This window comes from Cervus elaphus, chromosome 21 (assembly GCF_910594005.1).
Source record: "Cervus elaphus chromosome 21, mCerEla1.1, whole genome shotgun sequence".
In the NCBI taxonomy this organism is placed as follows: domain Eukaryota; kingdom Metazoa; phylum Chordata; class Mammalia; order Artiodactyla; family Cervidae; genus Cervus; species Cervus elaphus.
This window is the reverse complement of record NC_057835.1, coordinates 4,964,016-4,982,398: the sequence shown is the minus strand read 5'-3', so window position 1 is coordinate 4,982,398 and position 18,383 is coordinate 4,964,016. Positions and strand designations below refer to the sequence as shown.

The 18,383-nt window shown below is 58.3% G+C and overlaps 3 protein-coding genes and 1 pseudogene across 10 annotated transcripts in view; all 4 read right to left on the bottom strand.

Annotated features, from left to right (window-relative positions):
* Nucleotides 1–366: 366 nt before the first annotated feature.
* LRRC24 (leucine rich repeat containing 24) lies at nt 367–5,187 on the bottom strand. Of its 3 annotated transcripts, none has more exons than XM_043879653.1 (5): nt 5,057–5,187; nt 2,818–3,068; nt 2,387–2,665; nt 2,054–2,222; nt 367–1,379 (listed from the first exon to the last, which is right to left on the bottom strand). In XM_043879653.1, exons 2-5 carry the CDS (start codon nt 2,983–2,985, stop codon nt 463–465), a joined length of 1,533 nt encoding a protein of 510 aa, XP_043735588.1. In that variant the 5' UTR covers nt 2,986–3,068; nt 5,057–5,187; the 3' UTR covers nt 367–462. The 3 variants fall into 3 exon arrangements, with proteins under 3 accessions (XP_043735588.1, XP_043735589.1, XP_043735587.1); XM_043879654.1 differs by having other exon boundaries at nt 2,818–3,095; nt 5,057–5,183; XM_043879652.1 differs by lacking the exon at nt 5,057–5,187 and adding an exon at nt 4,778–5,024.
* C21H8orf82 (chromosome 21 C8orf82 homolog) lies at nt 4,416–6,921 on the bottom strand. Its single transcript, XM_043879797.1, has 3 exons — nt 6,748–6,921; nt 6,170–6,218; nt 4,416–5,890 (listed from the first exon to the last, which is right to left on the bottom strand). Exons 1-3 carry the CDS (start codon nt 6,907–6,909, stop codon nt 5,445–5,447), a joined length of 657 nt encoding a protein of 218 aa, XP_043735732.1. The 5' UTR covers nt 6,910–6,921; the 3' UTR covers nt 4,416–5,444.
* A 736-nt stretch (nt 6,922–7,657) lies between these two features.
* The window catches only part of ARHGAP39 (Rho GTPase activating protein 39), a 55,500-nt gene continuing 44,774 nt past the window's right edge, over nt 7,658–18,383 (bottom strand). For 3 of the 5 annotated variants that reach the window (XM_043879589.1, XM_043879588.1, XM_043879591.1), the window contains exons 7-12: nt 14,192–14,284; nt 11,144–11,217; nt 10,590–10,789; nt 9,882–9,973; nt 9,309–9,478; nt 7,658–9,230 (exon numbers count right to left, since the gene is read on the bottom strand). In XM_043879589.1, the coding sequence (XP_043735524.1) occupies nt 9,036–9,230; nt 9,309–9,478; nt 9,882–9,973; nt 10,590–10,789; nt 11,144–11,217; nt 14,192–14,284 (824 nt within the window). In that variant the 3' untranslated portion in view covers nt 7,658–9,035. Of the gene's footprint in view, nt 9,231–9,308; nt 9,479–9,881; nt 9,974–10,589; nt 10,790–11,143; nt 11,218–14,191; nt 14,285–16,460; nt 17,852–18,383 lie in introns of those variants that run through there. The other 2 variants (XM_043879590.1, XM_043879592.1) reach the window with 2 other exon arrangements.
* On the bottom strand, nt 14,851–17,642 carry LOC122679338 (annotated as a pseudogene). The gene is made up of 2 exons (XR_006336368.1): nt 17,620–17,642; nt 14,851–17,273 (listed from the first exon to the last, which is right to left on the bottom strand). The product of XR_006336368.1 is annotated as a nascent polypeptide-associated complex subunit alpha-like (transcript).

The following is an 18,383-nucleotide window of genomic DNA, read 5'->3' as shown; positions in this document are numbered from 1 at the left end:
AGAGTGACTCGTCTCCTGTTCTGTCATCCCCAGCCTGGTCACTGGGGACCATGTCTTTGGTTTGCTGCCCCTCCGTTTTTTGGGGCATCTCCGCAATCTGTCCCCTCTCCCCCACATCTCAGAGGTCCAGGCCTACAAAAGGCGGTGGGACCAGAGGCAGACCCACAGAGCTGGAGGTCGGGTTAATTTGGGAAGTGGGGGGATCATTTCTGGAGGGTCTCAGTGGGGTGTTGGGAGCCTATCCCCCGCACCCTCCGTTCACGTCCCAGGACTTTAATTTGCAGGGGTCCGCAGGTGCTCCCGTCCCGCCCCGCCCCGCGCCGCGCCCCGCCCCCTAAACCCGCATACACAGCTCGCTACACTGCGCAGCTTCCACCCTTTACTGACCACGCTGGGGCATGTGCTGGGTGAGTCGGACCGCCCAATCCGCGGGACCTACGTCATCAGCCCGCGCCCCACCCCTCAGCAGTGGATCTCGTAGGCGGAGGGGGGCTGCAGCGGGAGGCCCTGCGCGACTCCAGGCGCTTCAGCCGCTTCCGCCGGGCCCTCGGCGAAGAGCGGTTTGGAGCGGTCAATGACGAACATCTCGTGGCCCCGCTCGTCGCGGAGCTCCTCGAGCTGCGCGAAGGTGCAGGGCCCGTCGGAGTAGTCGTTGACGAAGAGCGCTCCCTCCCCGGGAGGCCCCGGCGCCTTCTTACGCCTGCGCCGCCGGCGGCAGATCATGGTCGCCAGTAACAGAGCCGTGAGCGCCAGGAGCGCGATGGCAGCCGCGATGGCCGTCTGTGTGGCCAGGCCCAGGGCACGGAAGGCCATGCTGCCCGCCTCAGGCAGGGGCTCGTGACTGACTGGGCCGCCGGCCGGGGGTGGCGCGGGCGCCAGATGCTGCTGCCGGGACACGTTGACCAAGAGCTGGAAGGGTACGCGGGCAGCGCCGCCGGCGTTGGAGGCCTCACACTCGTACTTTCCAGCGTGGGCTAGGGTGATGTTGGTGAGGAAGAGCATGCCGCTGCCGGTGTCGGAGGCCCCGAGACCTCCTGGGCCCCGCCACCCAACTTCTGGCTGGGCCTCGGCGCGCGGCGCGCCCTCGCGAGGCCGCGCCACCTTTCTCCAGGTCACCAGGGGCTGCGGGTAGCCTGAAGCCTGGCAGGCCACCCGCAGGTCTTCACCCAGGTTGGCTGTCACCTCCAGCGGCTCCACGTGCACAGACGGTGGGATGCAGATGAGGCTACTTCCAGATACTTCCAGGAGACTCTGAAGTGCCAGGCGCGGGGGCTCTGCACACAGGATCTTCTTGTCCCTGGAGCTGAGCAGTCGCTGGCCTCCTTCTTTGATCCAGGCTCCCAGCCAGTGCAGGGCACAGTCACAGCGCCATGGGTTCTCTGTGGGTAGAGCAGCAGCAGGCATGTAGCTCAGGGGTGGCTCTGGAACACAGCCTGTGCGGTTGGGGTTGTTGGCAAGAGCAGGAGCCCCTTTCTTACCTAACACTGTGGGGGACCCCTGCCACCTCTCTCTGACGGGTCTCCTTAGAGTGGGCAGCATTCACCCACCCCACACACACAACCCAAACTCCGTTCTGTGATGCATGTCCAATTCATTTCACCAGTCTCTGAGAAAGCTCCTGTTCCTGGCGTCTCTCCCTGCCACAAGTTTTGCTATTTGAGGGGAGCCTCTGTGTCCACATAGACATCCCACCAGCACTAAGACCTTGCACATCCTGCCAGCTTTGTCGTCAGGCGCTGTCTGGAGGGAATGTCCCCAGTACTGGTCATGTTTCCGTTTTTTTCGTGCAGGCCCTCTCCTGGCTCAAAAATGTGGAGGCTGCTTAGCTCTGTCTGGCTTGTTCATGACCTTGTACATGTTCTGTCTCCCTTAGGCAACTATGACCCTACCCTTGTTCCTAGCAGCTTTCTATCATGGCTGTGGGTAGGTAGTGCTGCCCCGCCCCCTAGAGCTGCCACTGGAGCCCTCTCCAGCTGGCTGGCTCCCTACTGCCACCACTGTGGCCAAGGAAGCTACCTTTGCACGAGAGCCCCTTGCCCCCAGAAAGAGCTACCTGTGAGGCGCAGGACCTGCAGGCTGGCCAGTGGCTGCAGGGCCTCCCGGCTGATGGTGCCCAGCTGGTTCCTGCTGAGGTCCAGCAGCGCCAGTGAGGAGAGCCCAGCCAGGGCCTGGTCCTCCAGCAGCTCAATGCTGTTTTCCTGCAGGTGCAGCTCCTGCAGTCGCTGAAGCAGGGACAGATCATCAGAGAAAGGGGCCCTGGGGGACAGGACCCCTTCTTACCAGACTAGCCTGGGCTGCTTTTTCTCCCCTTCACTACTCCAGCCCAGTAGGGCAGGTGGCAGTTTAGGAGGACCTCTACCCTTCTTGCACACTCCTCCCACCTCACCTGCAAGTGTAGGAAGGTGAAATCCAGCAGCTGTACCAGCTGGTTGCCAGCTAGGTAGAGCACGCGCAGTTGGGCCAGGCCTGCAAAAGCGCCGACGCGCAAGCCGCGCAGCCGGTTGCCAGTGAGCGCCAGTTCCAGCAGGCGCGACTGCGCGCGGAAGGCGCCCGACTCTAGGGCGTGTAGGCTGTTGTTGTGCAGGTAGAGATGGCGCAGGGAGGCGAGGGGCGCCAGGATGCCCGGCTCCAGGCGCGCGATGCTATTGTCCTGCAGGAACAGCGTCTGTGTTGGAGGGAGAGACGGCGCTTACCCCACTGAAGGCGTCTTTCTTTTCCCTAGGGCTCCCCATTCACCCACGGGGAGGCTCACACACCCGTCCCTCCGTTTCGCTGGCACCCCTTGTCCGCAGCCCGGCCGCCCCACGCGGTGCCCACCTGCGTCCCGGGTGGGATTCCAGGCGGGACCACGCGCAGCCGCAGAGCACCGCACTCCACCGTGGCGCTGTAGCAGCGGCAGGCGGCGGGGCAGCCGGCAGCGCGAGGCGAGAGACCCGGCAGTGACAGCAGCGACAATAGCAGCAGTGCAGGCGCCCCTGGGGCCATCTCCCGCGGGACCGGCCGCAGGCCACGAACCTGCAGCCTTTTCAGCAGCCTCCCTACAGTCCGGCCCCGATGGGATGCAACTCCTGAAACACAGGTTGGCAGGCCTGTCCCTAACATTTGAGAGCCAGCGAAAAGCATGAATGGAGGCACACACCGTGTCTGCATTTTGAAGCTTGAAATCGGTTTAAGAAACTGGTAAAATAAAATTTCATTGCCTTCCTTTATAAAAAGCTTAAAAAAAAAAAGTCAAAGATCTGGAGCATCAGGTTTCAATTTAGAATTTTTGTCTTCAGAGTCTTGCCACGTAGGCCACAGGAGAGAAGCCTATGCCACCCCAACACTTTTCTCTCCCCATCCCCCATCTGCCTGGGACTGAAGGGTTTCCTGCTCATGCACGTGGACACATGGACTGAAGTGCCCTCTACAACCCAACATCCAGTCACTCCTTGGATCTTGGGTGCAAGAGGCTGGTATGGGCTTGGGAACACGTGGGTGAAGTTCAGGGTCAGTCACCAAAGCATGGACTAGAAGGGAAAAAATAGGCTCTGAGCAGACACATCCCCTGGTCTGCATGAACTCACTCTTGAGCACTGGCATGAGACCTCAAGAAACACAGCCCAGACCAGGGGTCCTTTGTGTAACCTCAGGACAGGGCCCAAGTCTCCCTGCTGCTAGTGTTTGTCCTTGTCCTCACCTAATTTTGACCCAGAATTTATTCTCGTCATTTTTATCCCTAGAACTCATGCTGTGGCCCCTACGCTCAGATTTTCCTGCTGTGACAAGGACATGGGCACAACTGGTCTCGGGGGGCACCAGCCACAGGAAAATGGAGGCATACTTTGGTCCAGCCTCTGGCCCTGCCCTACTTGGGGTGGGAGTGAGTAGAACAGCTTAGCTATAATTAGAGCTTTTTCTCAGGGAACTTGCCAGGGTATTGGATGAGACAAATAGGAAAGCCAGTTCAGCTGTGGGGTCTATGTTCTCCATGCTGACTCCTAGAAAGATGCATCCATCTTTGGGGGTAGGTGGGTCCTTGGGATGACTGGGCTGTGAAAGAAGGAACCTTGGGTCACCAACTGAGTTTCTAGGGTAGTTTGCCAAGTAGGTTCTGTGCTCAGTGACCTCCTGGACTTTGAAGGAGTGTGTAGTGTTTTGTTTTGGGGGTTATACACATGCAGCTGTGATCCTAGAAAGAGAAGACCTGAGTCTAGTTCAAGGCACGATGAGTCCAGTTGGATGGTGGGGCTGAGGTGTGCCATCAGCTAGCCTCCACTTCAAATGGTCTCTGCTCTGAACACCTGCCTGTTCACCAGGTCTCCTACTAGGAAGAGTGTGTCACGTGGAAAGTTACCAAGTGGCCTTGGTATTTATTTAAATCTTGCTCTAAATTTAACTCACATGGTTATTTAAAATTACTGAAAAGAAGCAGGCACAGTGAAAGTTTTAATGTAATTGCTTTGGTCTAGGCAGAGGCAATTTCCAGATGTCTCAGAATGTGTGTGAACCCCAAGAAGTTGGGGGGCATTCTCAGCCCCTGGGACCCACTTCCCTCAGCAAAAGGGCTGGCCTAGGGTGCCCACCCATCTTTCAGCGGCAGGGCCTCTCAGAGAAGATTCTTGGCCTCCTCTTAAGGACTTAAGAGGATTGCTGCTCACGTGGACACCCCCTAGATGTTGATACGTGTGGAAGAGCTGGCCTGGGCATGAGGACTCAAGTAGGAAGAGGTCAGAAATACTTTAACCCAGCGGAAACCCTCCTAATCTGACTGGGTAGGAGGTGGGGTGTAACATACTGGATTTGGCAACAGCTGTCAGTCTCCAGGGGGCCCATCTGTGCGAGGAGGGCTGAGTGAAGAGATAATGGAGGAAGCCCCGCTTCGCTCTTCCACGCAGTGCGAGGCCCGAACCTTGATCTCCCGAGGCGCCCCCTGCATCCCCTCCGGCGCGGTCTGTCCAGGGCAGGGCGTGGTCCCCGTCAGGTCGCACGCCCTTCTCGGTAGTCGCCAGAGAGAGCCGGGATGGGCCCTGATCCCGCCCCATGCCCGCTGACCTTGGGCCGGGCGCCCCCTCACCTGACGCTCCCGCGGCGCGGCTCCCCCGCCGAACCCCGGCCCAGAGAGCAGCACCCGGCGGGCGAGGGGCGGGCGCCGCTCGGGCTCGCGCACTGGAGCCCCCGCGCCTCCCGCCCGGCCGTCCCGATCCGCCGTCGCGAGCGCCCGGCAGACCAGAGGACGAAAACGCCCCAGGCCGGGGGTGTGTGGAGGGAGTAGGGCCCCCGAGACCCCGCCCCTGCCGGCGTCGGGACACGGTCCGCGGCGCCACCTCGGACAGCGCCGGCGGGGCGGGGCCGCGGCGCACCTTCGCCGCGCACGCGCACTCGGCCAGCGCGCTCTCCGGGTGGCGCGTGCGCAGCGAGGCGGCCCGGGGCGCCGCGGGTGCCAGCGGCTGCTGGCCCGCGGTTCAGGGTGGCGGGGCAGCAAGCAGGAGCGGGGCCAGGTCCATGGTGAGTGCGAAACGGCGGCCCTGCCAGCGCACGTGCGAAGGCAGCTCGGGCGAGCCTGGCGCGTACTCGAAGCAAGCGCTGAGCTCGAAGGCCAGGGCCGATCGCACCAGGCCCACGCCGCCTGCGCGCTCCGGCGCTGGGTGGTAGAGACGCCCATTCGTGGCCAGCGGCAGCAGGCGCGCAGGCTCGAAGGGCACAGCCAGGGCCTCGCCGCCGCCGCAGTAGGAGAGGCGCTGGAGCGCTGGGCCCGCGGCCAGCAGGTGCGTGAAGACCACGGGCCGGTCTTCGCAGCGTAGGAAGTTGCGTTCCCTGCCGCAGAGCGAGAGGAAGGGGAAGGAGGCCTCGTAGCGCCCGCTGCGGTTGGGTGTCAGGCGGGAGAAAAACATGACCAGGAACTGCGGGTCTGTGGGGAGGAGGGGGAAAGGGCGTGACTGCTCAGCACGCCAGACACCGAGTCCCCCGGACCCTACTGCCCCAGGCAGGCGGCTCGCCCTGGGTCACACCAAGGGCTTGCGCTGGCTGTCGGACAGCCGCCTAGTCCTCACTTTAGTTAGCGGGCTTTTAGGCACAGTACAGCCAGCCTCCTAATGCGGGCAGGACGGCTGGCAGGTTGGGCAACGCGAACCCTTAAGAGCCTTTCCCGAAGGAAGAGGGAAGGTGGGGGTGGAAGGAGTATCGGTACCTTTGAAGCAAGTGGTAAAGTTCTTCATTCTGGAGTCGTCCAGGAAAAGCTGCAGAGAAGCAGACCGTGAACCTTGAGTAGCAGCCCGAGAGAGCTGTCACAGGGCGAGAAGGCGCTGGTGGGCCTAAGCCCGGGCTGATGTCAGCTTTCTTTGCTCGTCTGTGCACACCATGTGCAGGGAGGCGCGTGGAAGATAAACCTGGGAGCCCTGCCGACCTCCCCACATCTATCCCTCGCCCCCCGCCTTACTTCCTCAAGCACAGATTCTCTCAGCTGGCAGGCCCTTCCCGCGCCTCTTCCCCCCTCCCTTCTAGTTTCTAATAAGATGTGCCACTTCCTCCGCAGAGCTGAGTTGTTTCCTTGTGTGTATGGTGGATGCCACCGCCAGGGCTTCCAAATCAGGCGCGGCGGCGTGGGACGCAGGACGGGGGGATGCAAAGCCCGCAGGGCGCAGCCACGAGTGGGACGTTGTCCGCTGGGGGCCTAACCCTTTGGGGCCATAGCCGCGCGTCCCAGTGTTTTCCAGCGCGACCCGGGAGGCCGGGATGCCTTACTGTAAAGACCCCGCCCCCGCCCACCTGGCCCTGATGATCCACATAGTAAAAGTACTCGCGCGTCCGAGGCTCTGGGCTCTGGCCCTGAGTGTAGGAGACGCCCCCGCCCCCAGCGTAGGTCCGGGCTCCCGGGGACCGGGCCAAGATTAGAGCCCAGGGCCGCAGCACCCCGCTCTTCGCCCACATCCTCCTCCAGCGCCGGAAACGGCCGGAGGTCATGCGGAGCAGGTGCTGTGGGAACACCGGTCCCCCGGCGGTCATGGCCTGGTGCTTTGGGTTCCGTCGGCGGCCACGGAGCTCGGCCCACGCCCACCCCTACCCCCTTCCTCTCTCCTCCCAACCCCAGGCGTTCCCGACACTCTCCCTTCTCTGTGGCACGCCGCCCAGCGTTCCGGCTGGGGAAAAGGGTGGCGGGCGGGATCGCCCGACGTTGGGCTTCTAGTGTGAGACGCAGGTGCGGTCGGTTTCGGGAACAGGGACATCGGCTGGGCCTGGACTTCGCTGGGCATGCAGGCCCTGTCCCTCCGCCCGCAGAGACTGGCTGTCCTCACGTGAGCCAGGTACGTGCAGTGTACCCCCACCCTCAGGAAGCCGGCCCGGCTAGGCAGCCTGCATGTGAGGGTGGCTGCTAAGACAGGTGGTGAATAAACACCGCCCAGAAAGCCTATGCCAGCTTGGGCCGTAAGATGGGTCAGAACCCCGCCTGCGGTCCCCACCCCACCCTCAGGCAATCAAGCAGAGCTTACGGGCTCAAGTGGAGTATCTCAGGTGCCTCGCCCCATCCCCAGGAGGTAACTTCCTCTCCTCCCCGAACCCCTCCCTGCTCCCCCTATTGTCCCTTGACCTTACGTCCACCCCGGTGCCCACACCGGCAACCGACTGGCTGCTGATAGCTGCCCCTGCCACTGGAAGAAATGGGAGGCGACAGACTCGCAAGTGTCCACACGTACTTTATTCACACAAAGTGTTTTCATCTCTCGAGTCCATGCGTCAGAGCGAGTCTTTGGCCGGGCTGGCGGTACCCAAGCCTCGAGACCACCGGACCGAGGACCTTCTCCCAGGGGGACACCGGGCCTCGGCAGGGCTGGGCTTTTTTGTTTTTAATAATAAATAAAAACTCAACTCTAAAAAATATATATATATATAAACTGGGGGTAAATTAGGTTTTACAACGATTGGAACTCAAAATTCCAAAATGGAAAATGTAGAGTCTAGGTACCTCCGCCTCCCTATCCTCACCCTGCCGGTCGCACGCGCTCTGGCCTCGAGGAAGGACAGTCTCTGGTTCCCCTCTGGTCCCCCGCTCTGGGCTCCTGCCCTCTCATCTGCTGCAGGTCTTGGACGGGGGTAGGGCAGGATTCGCTTTTTGGTCAAAGCCAAGAAGGTGGAGAAGAAAATGAAGGAATGATAGATAGCAACTTGTCTGCAGAGGATGGGGGAGGACGACTCAGAAATAAATAGCATTTGGGTTAAGATTATGTCATTAGCAAATTTAGTTCTTGTATCTTTCGCTCTATTTATATCTCTATACACAGGGGGGTTGGGATGCGGGATAGATTCTGAATTTATAGTTACACGAAGAAAAAATATTCTCGCCCCTCCCCCACCCTGCCCCAAGAATGCCTGCCCAACCCTGCCCCCCACCCCGGAGGACTTTGGCTTGGAGGCTCCTTCCCGCCCAGAGAGCCTACTGGGCCCTGGACCGGCCGGACTCTGCTCTGGTGGTGGACAGCCCAGAGCCCTGGAGACCCCAAATTCCTGTGCAGTCACCACGCTGAAGCCACAGGAGGCGGGGGGTAGGGTAGAGGGGAGGGAAAATTGGGGAGGGTGAAAGTCGCAGACCAGGAGACCCCCAGGTCAGAGGGAGGGCAGAGGAAGGGAGGGGTAGCCGGGCTGGGCCCGGGCCGGGACCAGGCTGAGCGCAGCACCCCAGCGAGACGGCTTGCCCCAGGGAGGGCGGCTTGTGCTCTGGGGCCGGCCGGGAGGGGCAGTGTCACTTGGCTCCAGGAAACAGAAGGCACTTTCTCGCGGCCGACCGGCGGCTGGCGATGGGCGGGGCCGCGCCTAACGAACCAGCCAGAGGCCGGGGGCGGGGCGGAGGCGCCCTTCCCTCTGCCCCTCAGCCCCGGCTGCGCCTTCAGGCCGAGGGCCCAGGTAGGGGCGATGGGGGTTCCAGGGCTGGGGCGGGCATGGGCGGAGCCGGCATGCTACCTCCGCGTCTGGGGCTTCCCCTCCCCCCTCCCCGCGTGACCCCTGCCCAGGCGCACCCGGGCAGGCTCTGTCCCCACCCTCGGTCCCTCGGTGCCCACGCGCTATAGCACGCCCTCCATGAAGCTGGTGTCCAGGTGCTGGATGAGCACGCGCAGGAAGGACATCTCCTTGCGAGTGTTCTCAAAGATGACCCGTGGGTCATCTGAGCGGCAGCGCAGGCAGTTGGGCGCCATCACCATGGCCAGGTTGCTGACGTCCATCTTGGTGATGGCCACATTGGCAGGCTGCACGAACACCTGCGGGGGAGCGGCGGGTGGGCCCGAGCCGGGCACAGAGGGGGCGGGGCGTGGAGGGGGCGGGGCGCCACCGCCTACCTGGAGGAAGCGGATGAGGTAGCACAGCACCAGGCGGTTGATGCGGGGCAGCGCGTGCACCACGGCCACAGCGGCCTCCGGGCTCTCGTAGTGCGCGATGCACTGCTCGTAGAACTCGTGCGGGATCAGGGGCTCCTCCAGCTCCCGGTACCACAGCTTCAGCAGCGACGCTGGGAACACAGTGCGGGGTGTTCAGCCGTGCGGGGCCGTCGGGGACCAGCAGCAGCAAGGGGTGAACGGGGCCGTGGGGGGCAGTGTGTGTGTGTTGGCGCCGAGGGGGCAGGACCAGACTGGAGGTGTCCACACAGAGGTGTGGGCTGCCTGGCCGGAAGCCAGTGGGCTCCTAGTCCTGACTGCCAGGACTGACCCCGAGCGTGGGGACACTGTCCTGAAGGACATGCAAATGTTCTAGAGAGGACTTATCAAGAAAGCTGTGCAGCCACTGTGAGCCACGGAGACTGACCAACGGCAGCGGATCTCTGCACTGGAAATGGATCAGAGGGCTGCCCCTTCTCCATGGCAAGGGCTGAACCATTCCAGCTGCTCCTGCTGCTGAGGGGGCTGGGGGCTCACCTGGGACGTGGGGGTCCTCCAGGCCTGTAGGCACCTTCCACTGGTCCACTTGTAGCTTCAGGGCATTCACTTCATCAATGTCCCCAGGTACTCTGCCAAGCACATGGCAGGTCTCAGGGAGGAGGAGCTGGGCTTGCTCCAGGTCAGGGCTTCATGACCCCTCTCTGCCTGAATGACCTCCTTCCTACCAGAGGGGAGGTGTGGCTGGGGTCCCCTGCCCCAGGCCCTCATCCTGCTGCTGACTACCCCCATGCAGATCCCTTTCTCGGAATGATCCCTGAGGCCCAAACCCACAAGCTTGTTTCCCCACCTGTCCTGGGCAGGTGAGTCATGACGGCAGGTGACTGGCCATGTGCCACCCCCTTGGGGCAGGTATCATCTCCACTCACAGGTGAGGACCCTTTGCTTAGAGTTGCTGCATTTTTCCAGACCCTGCTGTTGTCCAAGTGCCCTCTGGGGCCCTGGTGGCCATTTCTGCAGGATCACTGTCCCAGACCAGCTCCCCTGCCTGGGTTCGGGCATGATGTAGTTCAGGGGGAACAGTCCTGTGCCCAGCCTCTCCATTTGCTCCAAGGTGCCTCTCTCCATCATGCTGGCCTCTCGGAAGTGCTCCTCTGAGGCAGGGACCCAGTGCCCAGTGGCCCTGACTGCCCAAGACTGGTGGAGATACCCAAGGCTCCCACACCCAGGGCCCAGGTTGCAGGGCACCTGAAGATGCCTTCCGTCTGGTCACCGTTGAGTGCGAGCACCTCCTCTGACAGCCGGGTCTGCACCCAGGGCAGCTGCCGATCAGGGTAGCGCTCCTTCTGCATGCTCATGACCTCCTGCAGCGCGCTGCCAAACATGGACGGGCTGAAGACCGCGTTCTTGGCATGTCGGATCTCCTCCACGTTGGGCTTCTTCAGTCCCTGCAAAGGCAGCCCAGCGCTCTGTGCCAGTGTGGCCAAGCACCCAGCCCTCCGTCCCCTGACACCCCAGCAAGGCCTACCCCAGTTCACCCGCCTCTCCTGTGAGCCCCAGGCCTCTGCCTAGCCAGAGCCAGGGTACCCCAACTTCCTGGCCCTCAAGTCAACATGGTGGCTTCCTTCTGGGCCACCTACAGCACCAGAAGCTCCAAGTGGTGCCCTATGCCCTGTGAGCCATTCATTTCACCACCTGCCCCCTTCCCAAGTCTGCAGCCCCACCTCCCACTGGACTCTGTCTGGGCCTCACGAGCACAGGGTGCCCACCCACCTCTGCCCGGCGGTGCAGGGAGTTCATACCTTCTTGGCCCCGGTCAGGGCTGCCTTCTGCAGCTTGTGGTAACAGTACTTGGCATATGTGCTTATTGCCACCCCTAGAAAAGAATGGTACACTTGGCTTGGTGTGGACATGTAAGAGCAGGGGCTGCAGGCCAACCAGTGACTAAGAGAGTAAGCAGCAAGAGGGGCGAGGAAAGGTGGCTCTTGCAAGAACGTGGGCACCCAGGGCCTTACTCTCCTGGGTTGTGCTTTGAAGTAAACCTATGTGGAAGGGAAGGAGGCACCACCCTCCCCTCCGGAGGAGCCAGACTAAAGAAGGAAGCCCTCTGCCAACCCACCCAACCCTCCCCCTAGCAAGTAAGGGCAGTCTGGGGGTGCAGTGTTTCCCCGGAGAAGTGGCAGGCCAGATAGGGCAGGGCCTGGGGAGCCCCCGAGAAGGGGGATTTCTGTGTGCAGCAGGCCTGCAGGCACTCGGCACCCACTGCCCAGGGCCACACAGGATGGAGCTCTGGGTTGGCTGGACTGCAGGCCTTCTTGTAGCCCTGATTCCAGCGGGAGGCCCTGGGCAGCCCAGGCAGAGGCCTTAGCCCGCAGGATCCCATGCCCATGTGGCTGAAGGCTGCCTGGGCGGGAGTCAGGGAGAGGGAGGTGCAGGGCCTGGCCCATGTGGGAGGGGGATAGTGTGGAGCGGATGCCCCAAGTCCTAAACCTGGGTTTCACTGGGAGGGTAATGCTGGGGAAGAACCACTCAGGACTCTGCCTGAGGGCTAAAGGTGATGCGAGGACGGGTCTTTTTTCTCAAGGAGGGAGGCTTTCTAACACCCCATCCCTGGCAGCAGAGAAGCCCTTGCCTAGCTGGTGGTCAAGGAGGGCGGCAGAGCAAGGCCTCAAGCACCTTGGCCAGGGGTCTTTCCAGATTTGAGGGGAGAGGGGCTAGGAAGAGACCTAGTCCAGGGACGGTCTGAAATGTGGGCACATCCTTCCTGGCCTAGGCAGGCAAGGGAAGGAGCAACAGGACAGTGGAGCCACCTGGGCCGGGCTGTCCCGGGCCACAGACAGAGGGGCTGGACCATGTGCCTCCAGGCTCAGGTCAGGCCCCTTCCCTGTAAGACTCTGCCTCTGCTGAGTGCCACCTGCCTAGGGGGCTCCGGACCAAAACCTCAAATCCAAACAGAGTCTTTTCCAAAGGAAGCAGTTTCTTGAGATGTCGGAGGACATGGGGCTCCTTGAACCTCAGTGTGAAGAACACAAACATGTCTCATCCATGAAAACCTTTTCATTTCTAGTTATCACAGAACAGCTGTCATAACTGGTGATGGTGGTCTATTTTAGAGGAACCAAAATGAAAAATGTTTCTTCTAGATGTTTAAACCCTGAAGAATCTGTTTCAGGTCCCTGGGGACTCACAGACCCCTGGCAGAGATCCTAGCTGCTGCCTCCCATTAGTCCACTTGGGACACAGCGCTGGGGAACCTCCTACCCATGACCCATGTGGCCCACGTGGGCAAGCTCTGGGCTCAGGGAGAGGAGATAGTGCTTAAGCAAAAGGAACCTGGGCTGCACCCTGAGCACTGGGAGCACTTGGCAGCAGGCAGCAGCGCTCCCTTCCCCGTCCTGGGTGCAAGCCCCCCCACTCCCTTGGGCGACTGCTTCTGTCCCTGGGCTTGGGGCCCATGGGCAGACTTGCCCTGACCTTCTGCCATAGGGTCTCATGGGGCTTCCTGCACCTCTCACATGGTGGTGGTGGTGCAGCCTTTTCCAGCCTGATTCCCTATCCATAGGACGGGGACGGGTGCCCATTAAGGGCCGACCTCAGAATCTGGCACAGTGAGGACTTAGCTGAGAGCCACCACTGCTGGAGTCCCAGGGCACATCCTCCTGGGCCAGGACTATGGGGTGTTTGCTGAGTGCCCAGCATCCAGCCCAGGGAACCCTCTGGCAGTGTAGGGGACCCTGTTTTGAGCCCAGGGAACCCTCTGAAGTGTGGGGGACCCTGCTCTGAGCCCAGGGAACCCTCTGGCGGTGTGAGGGACCCTGCCCTGAGCCCAGGGAACCCTCTGGCAGTGTGGGGGACCCTGCTCTGAGCCCCGCATCCAGTGTCCAGGCCAGGGAACCCTCTGGAAGCATGGGGAACTCTGCTCTGAGCCCCGCATCCAGAGGCTGACAAAGCAGTTCTCCCAGGGCCTTGCTGCTGTGCCAGAGCCCAGGCCATGAACCTCAAAGACCACTAAGTATGGTCAGAACCTGCTGCCTCTTGGCCCATGCTCTGTGGGGTCCCAAGGGTCTGGCTCCCTTCTCGGACCCACTCAGGGCTCCGATCACCCCCGCCCCCGCTCATGGCTGCATTGCTCTTGCGGACTGGCTCAGGCAGGAACTCAGAACCCCTCCTGCTCCTACCCCCGATGACAGTGGCCCAAGGGTGCCCTGGGATCCCAGAGGGCAGCTGCCCCCTTTCTCCTGGCATGGGCAGCAGACAGCCAGGCACTTCCCAGAGGAAGAAGACTGAGGCAAGTGTGGGTAACTGGGTGTAGGTGGGCTGGAAGCTGGTCCCAGGATCTTGGGGCCAAGAGGAGCAGTTCACGGCACAGCAATGGACCACTGGCTCTCCTGGTGGGGGAGGCACAGCCTTGGGCTAACAGGGCTTCCCTGGAGCTTGGGCAGGGGTGGGGTTCCTGAGCTAGGCCCCAGGAGAAGGGCAGGGATGGGAATGCTGGGGGAGGGAGGCTGGGGAACCCTTGAGTGTGCTGGGGGCCCTGCCAGGGAACTGAGGCCCGGCTTGGCCCCCAGGGCACTCCCGCACCAGGGGATGCCTCCAGCAGGCCCTCTGCACTGCACGCCCAGCATGCACACCGGAGAGTGTACTGAGCACCGCGGAGGCCGGGACAGGGCGGCGCGGCCTCTCCCAGGAAGCCTTGTCGACAAGCAGACTTCAGCCCCCTCTGGAGGAGGCCTGGCAGTTAGTGACCCCCGCGCCCCAGCCCAGAAGTGGTTAGAGAGAGGGGGCCAGGCGGCCGAGCCGGAGAGCAGAGCTGTGCAGCGCAGCACCCGGGGCTGCGGGAGAGGCCCTACCATCCGGCTCCTCAACATAAGGCTTGGGTTTCTTTCTCAACTTGGACTTCTTCTTAGTGTTCCTTTCCAGGAGCGCTTTCATGTGCTGGGTCACTGGGGAGCAAACAGAGGGTGAGGCCACAGAACACAGAGGAACACGAGCCCGCACGGCCCCACGCGGGGCTGACCCCGGGCGGCTGGGGTGACGGCCCAGCCTGCGGGGCTCCTCGAGGGGTGGAGGCGAGTGTCCTGCTCACACTCCTGGGACAGGGGTGGGTGTGAGGCCTGTCCTGGCCATGTGGCTGGGGAGGCGCCAGCAAGATGCCCGCGGGCAGTGGGGAGGGACTGTGGTCAGTTCCTGACCCTCTGGCCGACAGGACGGAAGGGGTGGGGAGAACCCTGAGGAGGCCCCAGGCCAGCCGTGGGGTTCCTGCATGGCTGAGGGGACACTGAGCAGGAGGCGGGGCCGGGCTCCCCTCTCTGGCCGGTCAGGGCGCCTCCCACTTGGCACCGCTGACACAGCCCCTCCTCCCCTGTCCCACACTCCAGAAGGAAGTTGGGGTACACGGTCCACACTGAGGTGGGAGCTCCCTCCTGTCACAGTGGACCCCCTTACCTACATAAATTATTTGTAATTCCCCTGGATGGGGAAGCTGTTATTTACCTAATTACACTTTGGGTTATAATCCAGTATGCTTTATTCTGCTGTTCAGTGCTCCAGCTTTGGCCCTGGGAGCTATGTTCTGTAACACAGCCCTGTGTCAACCCTCATCCCTTCCAGCACTTCCTCCCCCCAGTGGACATCAGTGTGAGCAAACTCCCGGAGATGGTGAAGGGCAGGGAAGCCTGGTGTGCGTGCTGCAGTCCACGGGGTCACAAAGAGTCGGACACGACTTAGCAACCGAACAACAATATGTACATTCCCAACCCCAGCCTTAGAATCAGTTGCTTCTCTAAAGAGCTCTGGTTCCTTCTCATGGAAAATGCTAGAGACCAAGAGCTGTCGGTCAGGTGTGCTCAGTTCTATGGGGTGGCACTGCCCTTGCTGACAGGGCTTGGGCAGATAAACAGGTAGCTAGGTGGGAGAGGCTGCCTTCTCTTCCCAGTTCAGAGTTTTTGTCAGGAATGGAATGCTGGATTTTGTCAAGTGTTTTTTTCTCCACTAATTGATACGCTCATATGATTTTTTTTTATTCTGCTAATATGACGAATCACACTGATTTTTAGAATGTTAAACCAACTTTTCCTTTCTTAGATAAATCCCACTTACTCAAGATGCGTTATTGTTTTACTATATTATTGAATTCAATTAGCTAAAAATACTGTTAAGTTTTTGTACTATGTTCATGAGGGATACTATCCGTGCTTTTTTTTTTTTTTCAAATTTTTGGTAATGTTCCTAATTTTGATACAGAGAGAACTGGGAGACGGTCCCTCCACTTCTGTTTTCTGAGTTGGTAAAGAATTGCTGCACAAGCAAGCATTTGATAATTCTCTAGTGAGGCCATTTGGGCCTGGAATTTTCTTTGTGGGAGAGTTTTAAAGTCCTAATTTAATTTCTTTAGTAGATATATGACTTTTATGGTTATCTATTTCTTACTGAGTGATCTTTGGTAGTCTGTGTTCTTAGAGGAATTTGTCCATTTCCTCTAAATTGTCAAATATACTGACATAAAAGTTGTTCACGGTATTTTCTTATTATCCTTTCAACATCTGTTGAATCTGTAGTGATCTCTCATTCTTGATACTGGTAATTTGTGTCTTTTTGTCCTGATTAGTCCATATGGAGGTTTGTTAATTTTGTTGACCTTCTCAAGGAATCAGGTTTTTGTTTCACTGATTTTCCACATTGTTTTTTCTGTTTTCTCTTTCATTGATTTCTACTCTAATCTTCTCCTTACTTTTGGCATAATTTCCTCTCTCTCTTTTCTGAAGTTTCTCAATGTAGGAGCTACGTGATTTGAGATATTTCCTAGTACAGACATTAGGTGCTGTAAGTTTCCCTCTAAGAACTGCTTTAGCTCCATCACACTAATTTTAACATGTTTTGTTTCTATTTTCTTTCAGTTCAAAATACTTTCTGCATTCTCTTTTCATTTTTATTTGACTCATGAATTGTTCAATATCATGTTTAGTTTCCAAATACTCAAGGATTTTCCAGCTATCTTTGTGCTGCTGATTGTCAGTTTAATTCCATTGTGGTTAGAGGACACACTTTCTTTGACTCATATTCTTTAACTTTTATTGAGACTTGCTTCATGGCTCAGCATATGGATTATTTTTAGTATTATTTTCATCCAACAAGAAGCCATACTTTTATTAATGATAGAAACAGTACAAATTTCAAACCCAGCGGCAGTTACTCTTTTGAAACACCAAAAAAAGGTCCTCTTTTCAGATGGTTACATTGTTAATTCCATAACAGCATTTACAATATCATTACTGTTGTTCTTCAGGACTCGGACTACCTTTGCTCTGGACACATGTGCTTGTGACATGACGAATTCTATGTCCTTAACTTCCACACCTGTTTCATCAACCTCCTCCTTTTCACTCTCCTCTTGTACAGTTGGAGTCTGTGTGTTTTCTTGGATGTTTGAGACAGCTTCACCTTTAACTTTGAATTTCTCAGCAGCTGCTAACTGTGCTTGCTGAGATAAATCCTCAATCCTGGCTTCCCCCAAAACAATGTAGTTATCTAAAGCTGGGCTCTTGTACACATCTGGTTTTGTGATGACAAAAAGGATATTCTTAGATTTCTGGATAGTGACTCTAGTAGCCCCTGTAACCTGTCGATGACCCAGTTTGGACACAGCCTTCCGTGCCTTCTTTTCACTCCGGCTGTTTTGCTTTACTGAGTGGTTCTTCATCGATTTCAGGCGCTGCCGCCAGCTGAGCTTGTTGTGTGGTTGCCTGTGTAGAATCCTGTTCCTCAAGCTCTGGGACTGATTCATCACTATCAGATTCTGTTCCAGACCCTGTCTCAGCCTGCCGCTGTGGCAACCCCTGCTCTGTAGCAGGGACGGTTTCTGGGGCTTCACCCGGCAGTTTGTGCGGGGAACGCGGAACCAAGATGGCGGCAGAAAGAGAGCGAGCGAGCGAGCTGGGTTATTTTTAAAAAAGCGGCTGAGATTTGAGTCCAGATACTCTAGGCTTCTCTGGTGGTTCAGAGAGAACCTCTCTGGTGATTCAAAGAGAACCTCTCCTGCAATGCAGGAGACCTGGGTTTGACCCCTGGGTTGGGAAGATCCCCTGGAGAAGGCAATGGCCACCCATTCTAGTATTCTTGCCTGGAGAATCCCAGGGACAGAGGAGGCTGGCGGGCTTCTGTCCATGGGTCCCAAAGAGTCGGACACGACTGAGCAAATAATACACCTGCTCTGGGGTCCAGAGTCTTTAGCTTTGCCTGCTTGGTTGTAGGTACTTTGTTTCTTAAACAGACCTTCAGCTAGTCCCTCTGTTTTCCTTCCATGGTCACTCCCACTTTCATACCACTGCTGGAGGATGCTTGCCCCTACTGCTGAACTTTTCAGGGTTTACCAACTGCTTCAACTTTTCAGCTTCCCAACCACCTGCTTGGGATCCACGTTTCTTGGTCTGCCAAGTGAGTTTCCAGCCACTTGTCCATTTGCTTTTCAGCTTCCAAAACATGATTGTTTTTCCTCTTCCCTTGTCTTTGTCCTGGTGGGTTTTAGTATTTTTATTATGAATATATATATATATATATATATATATATATATACACATACCATAAAACTTGCCATTCTAACAATTTCAATTGTACAGTTCAGGTTATTAACCACATTCGTGTCACTGTGTCATCACCACCACCCACCTCCAGTACTTCTTCCCCAAGTGGAAACTACAACTCAAACAACCCTCCATTTCTCCTTCCCTATAACCCACGGCACCCCCGTTGTCTCTCTGAATTTGACTGCTCCAGGGACACGTGGTGCTAGTGGTAAAGAATCCGCCTGAAATGCAGGAGAGGCAGATTCGGTCTCTGGGTTGGGAACAGCCCCTGGAGTAGAAAATGGCAACCCACTCCAGGATTCTTGCCTGGAAAATTCCAAGGACAGAGGAGCCTGGTGAGCTAGAGTCCACAGGGTCGCAAAGAGTCAGACATGACTGAGCGACTGAACACATGCAGGGAAGGACCTCATGGGTAGATTCACATAATATTTGTCTTTTGGGGTCTGGCTTATTTCACTCA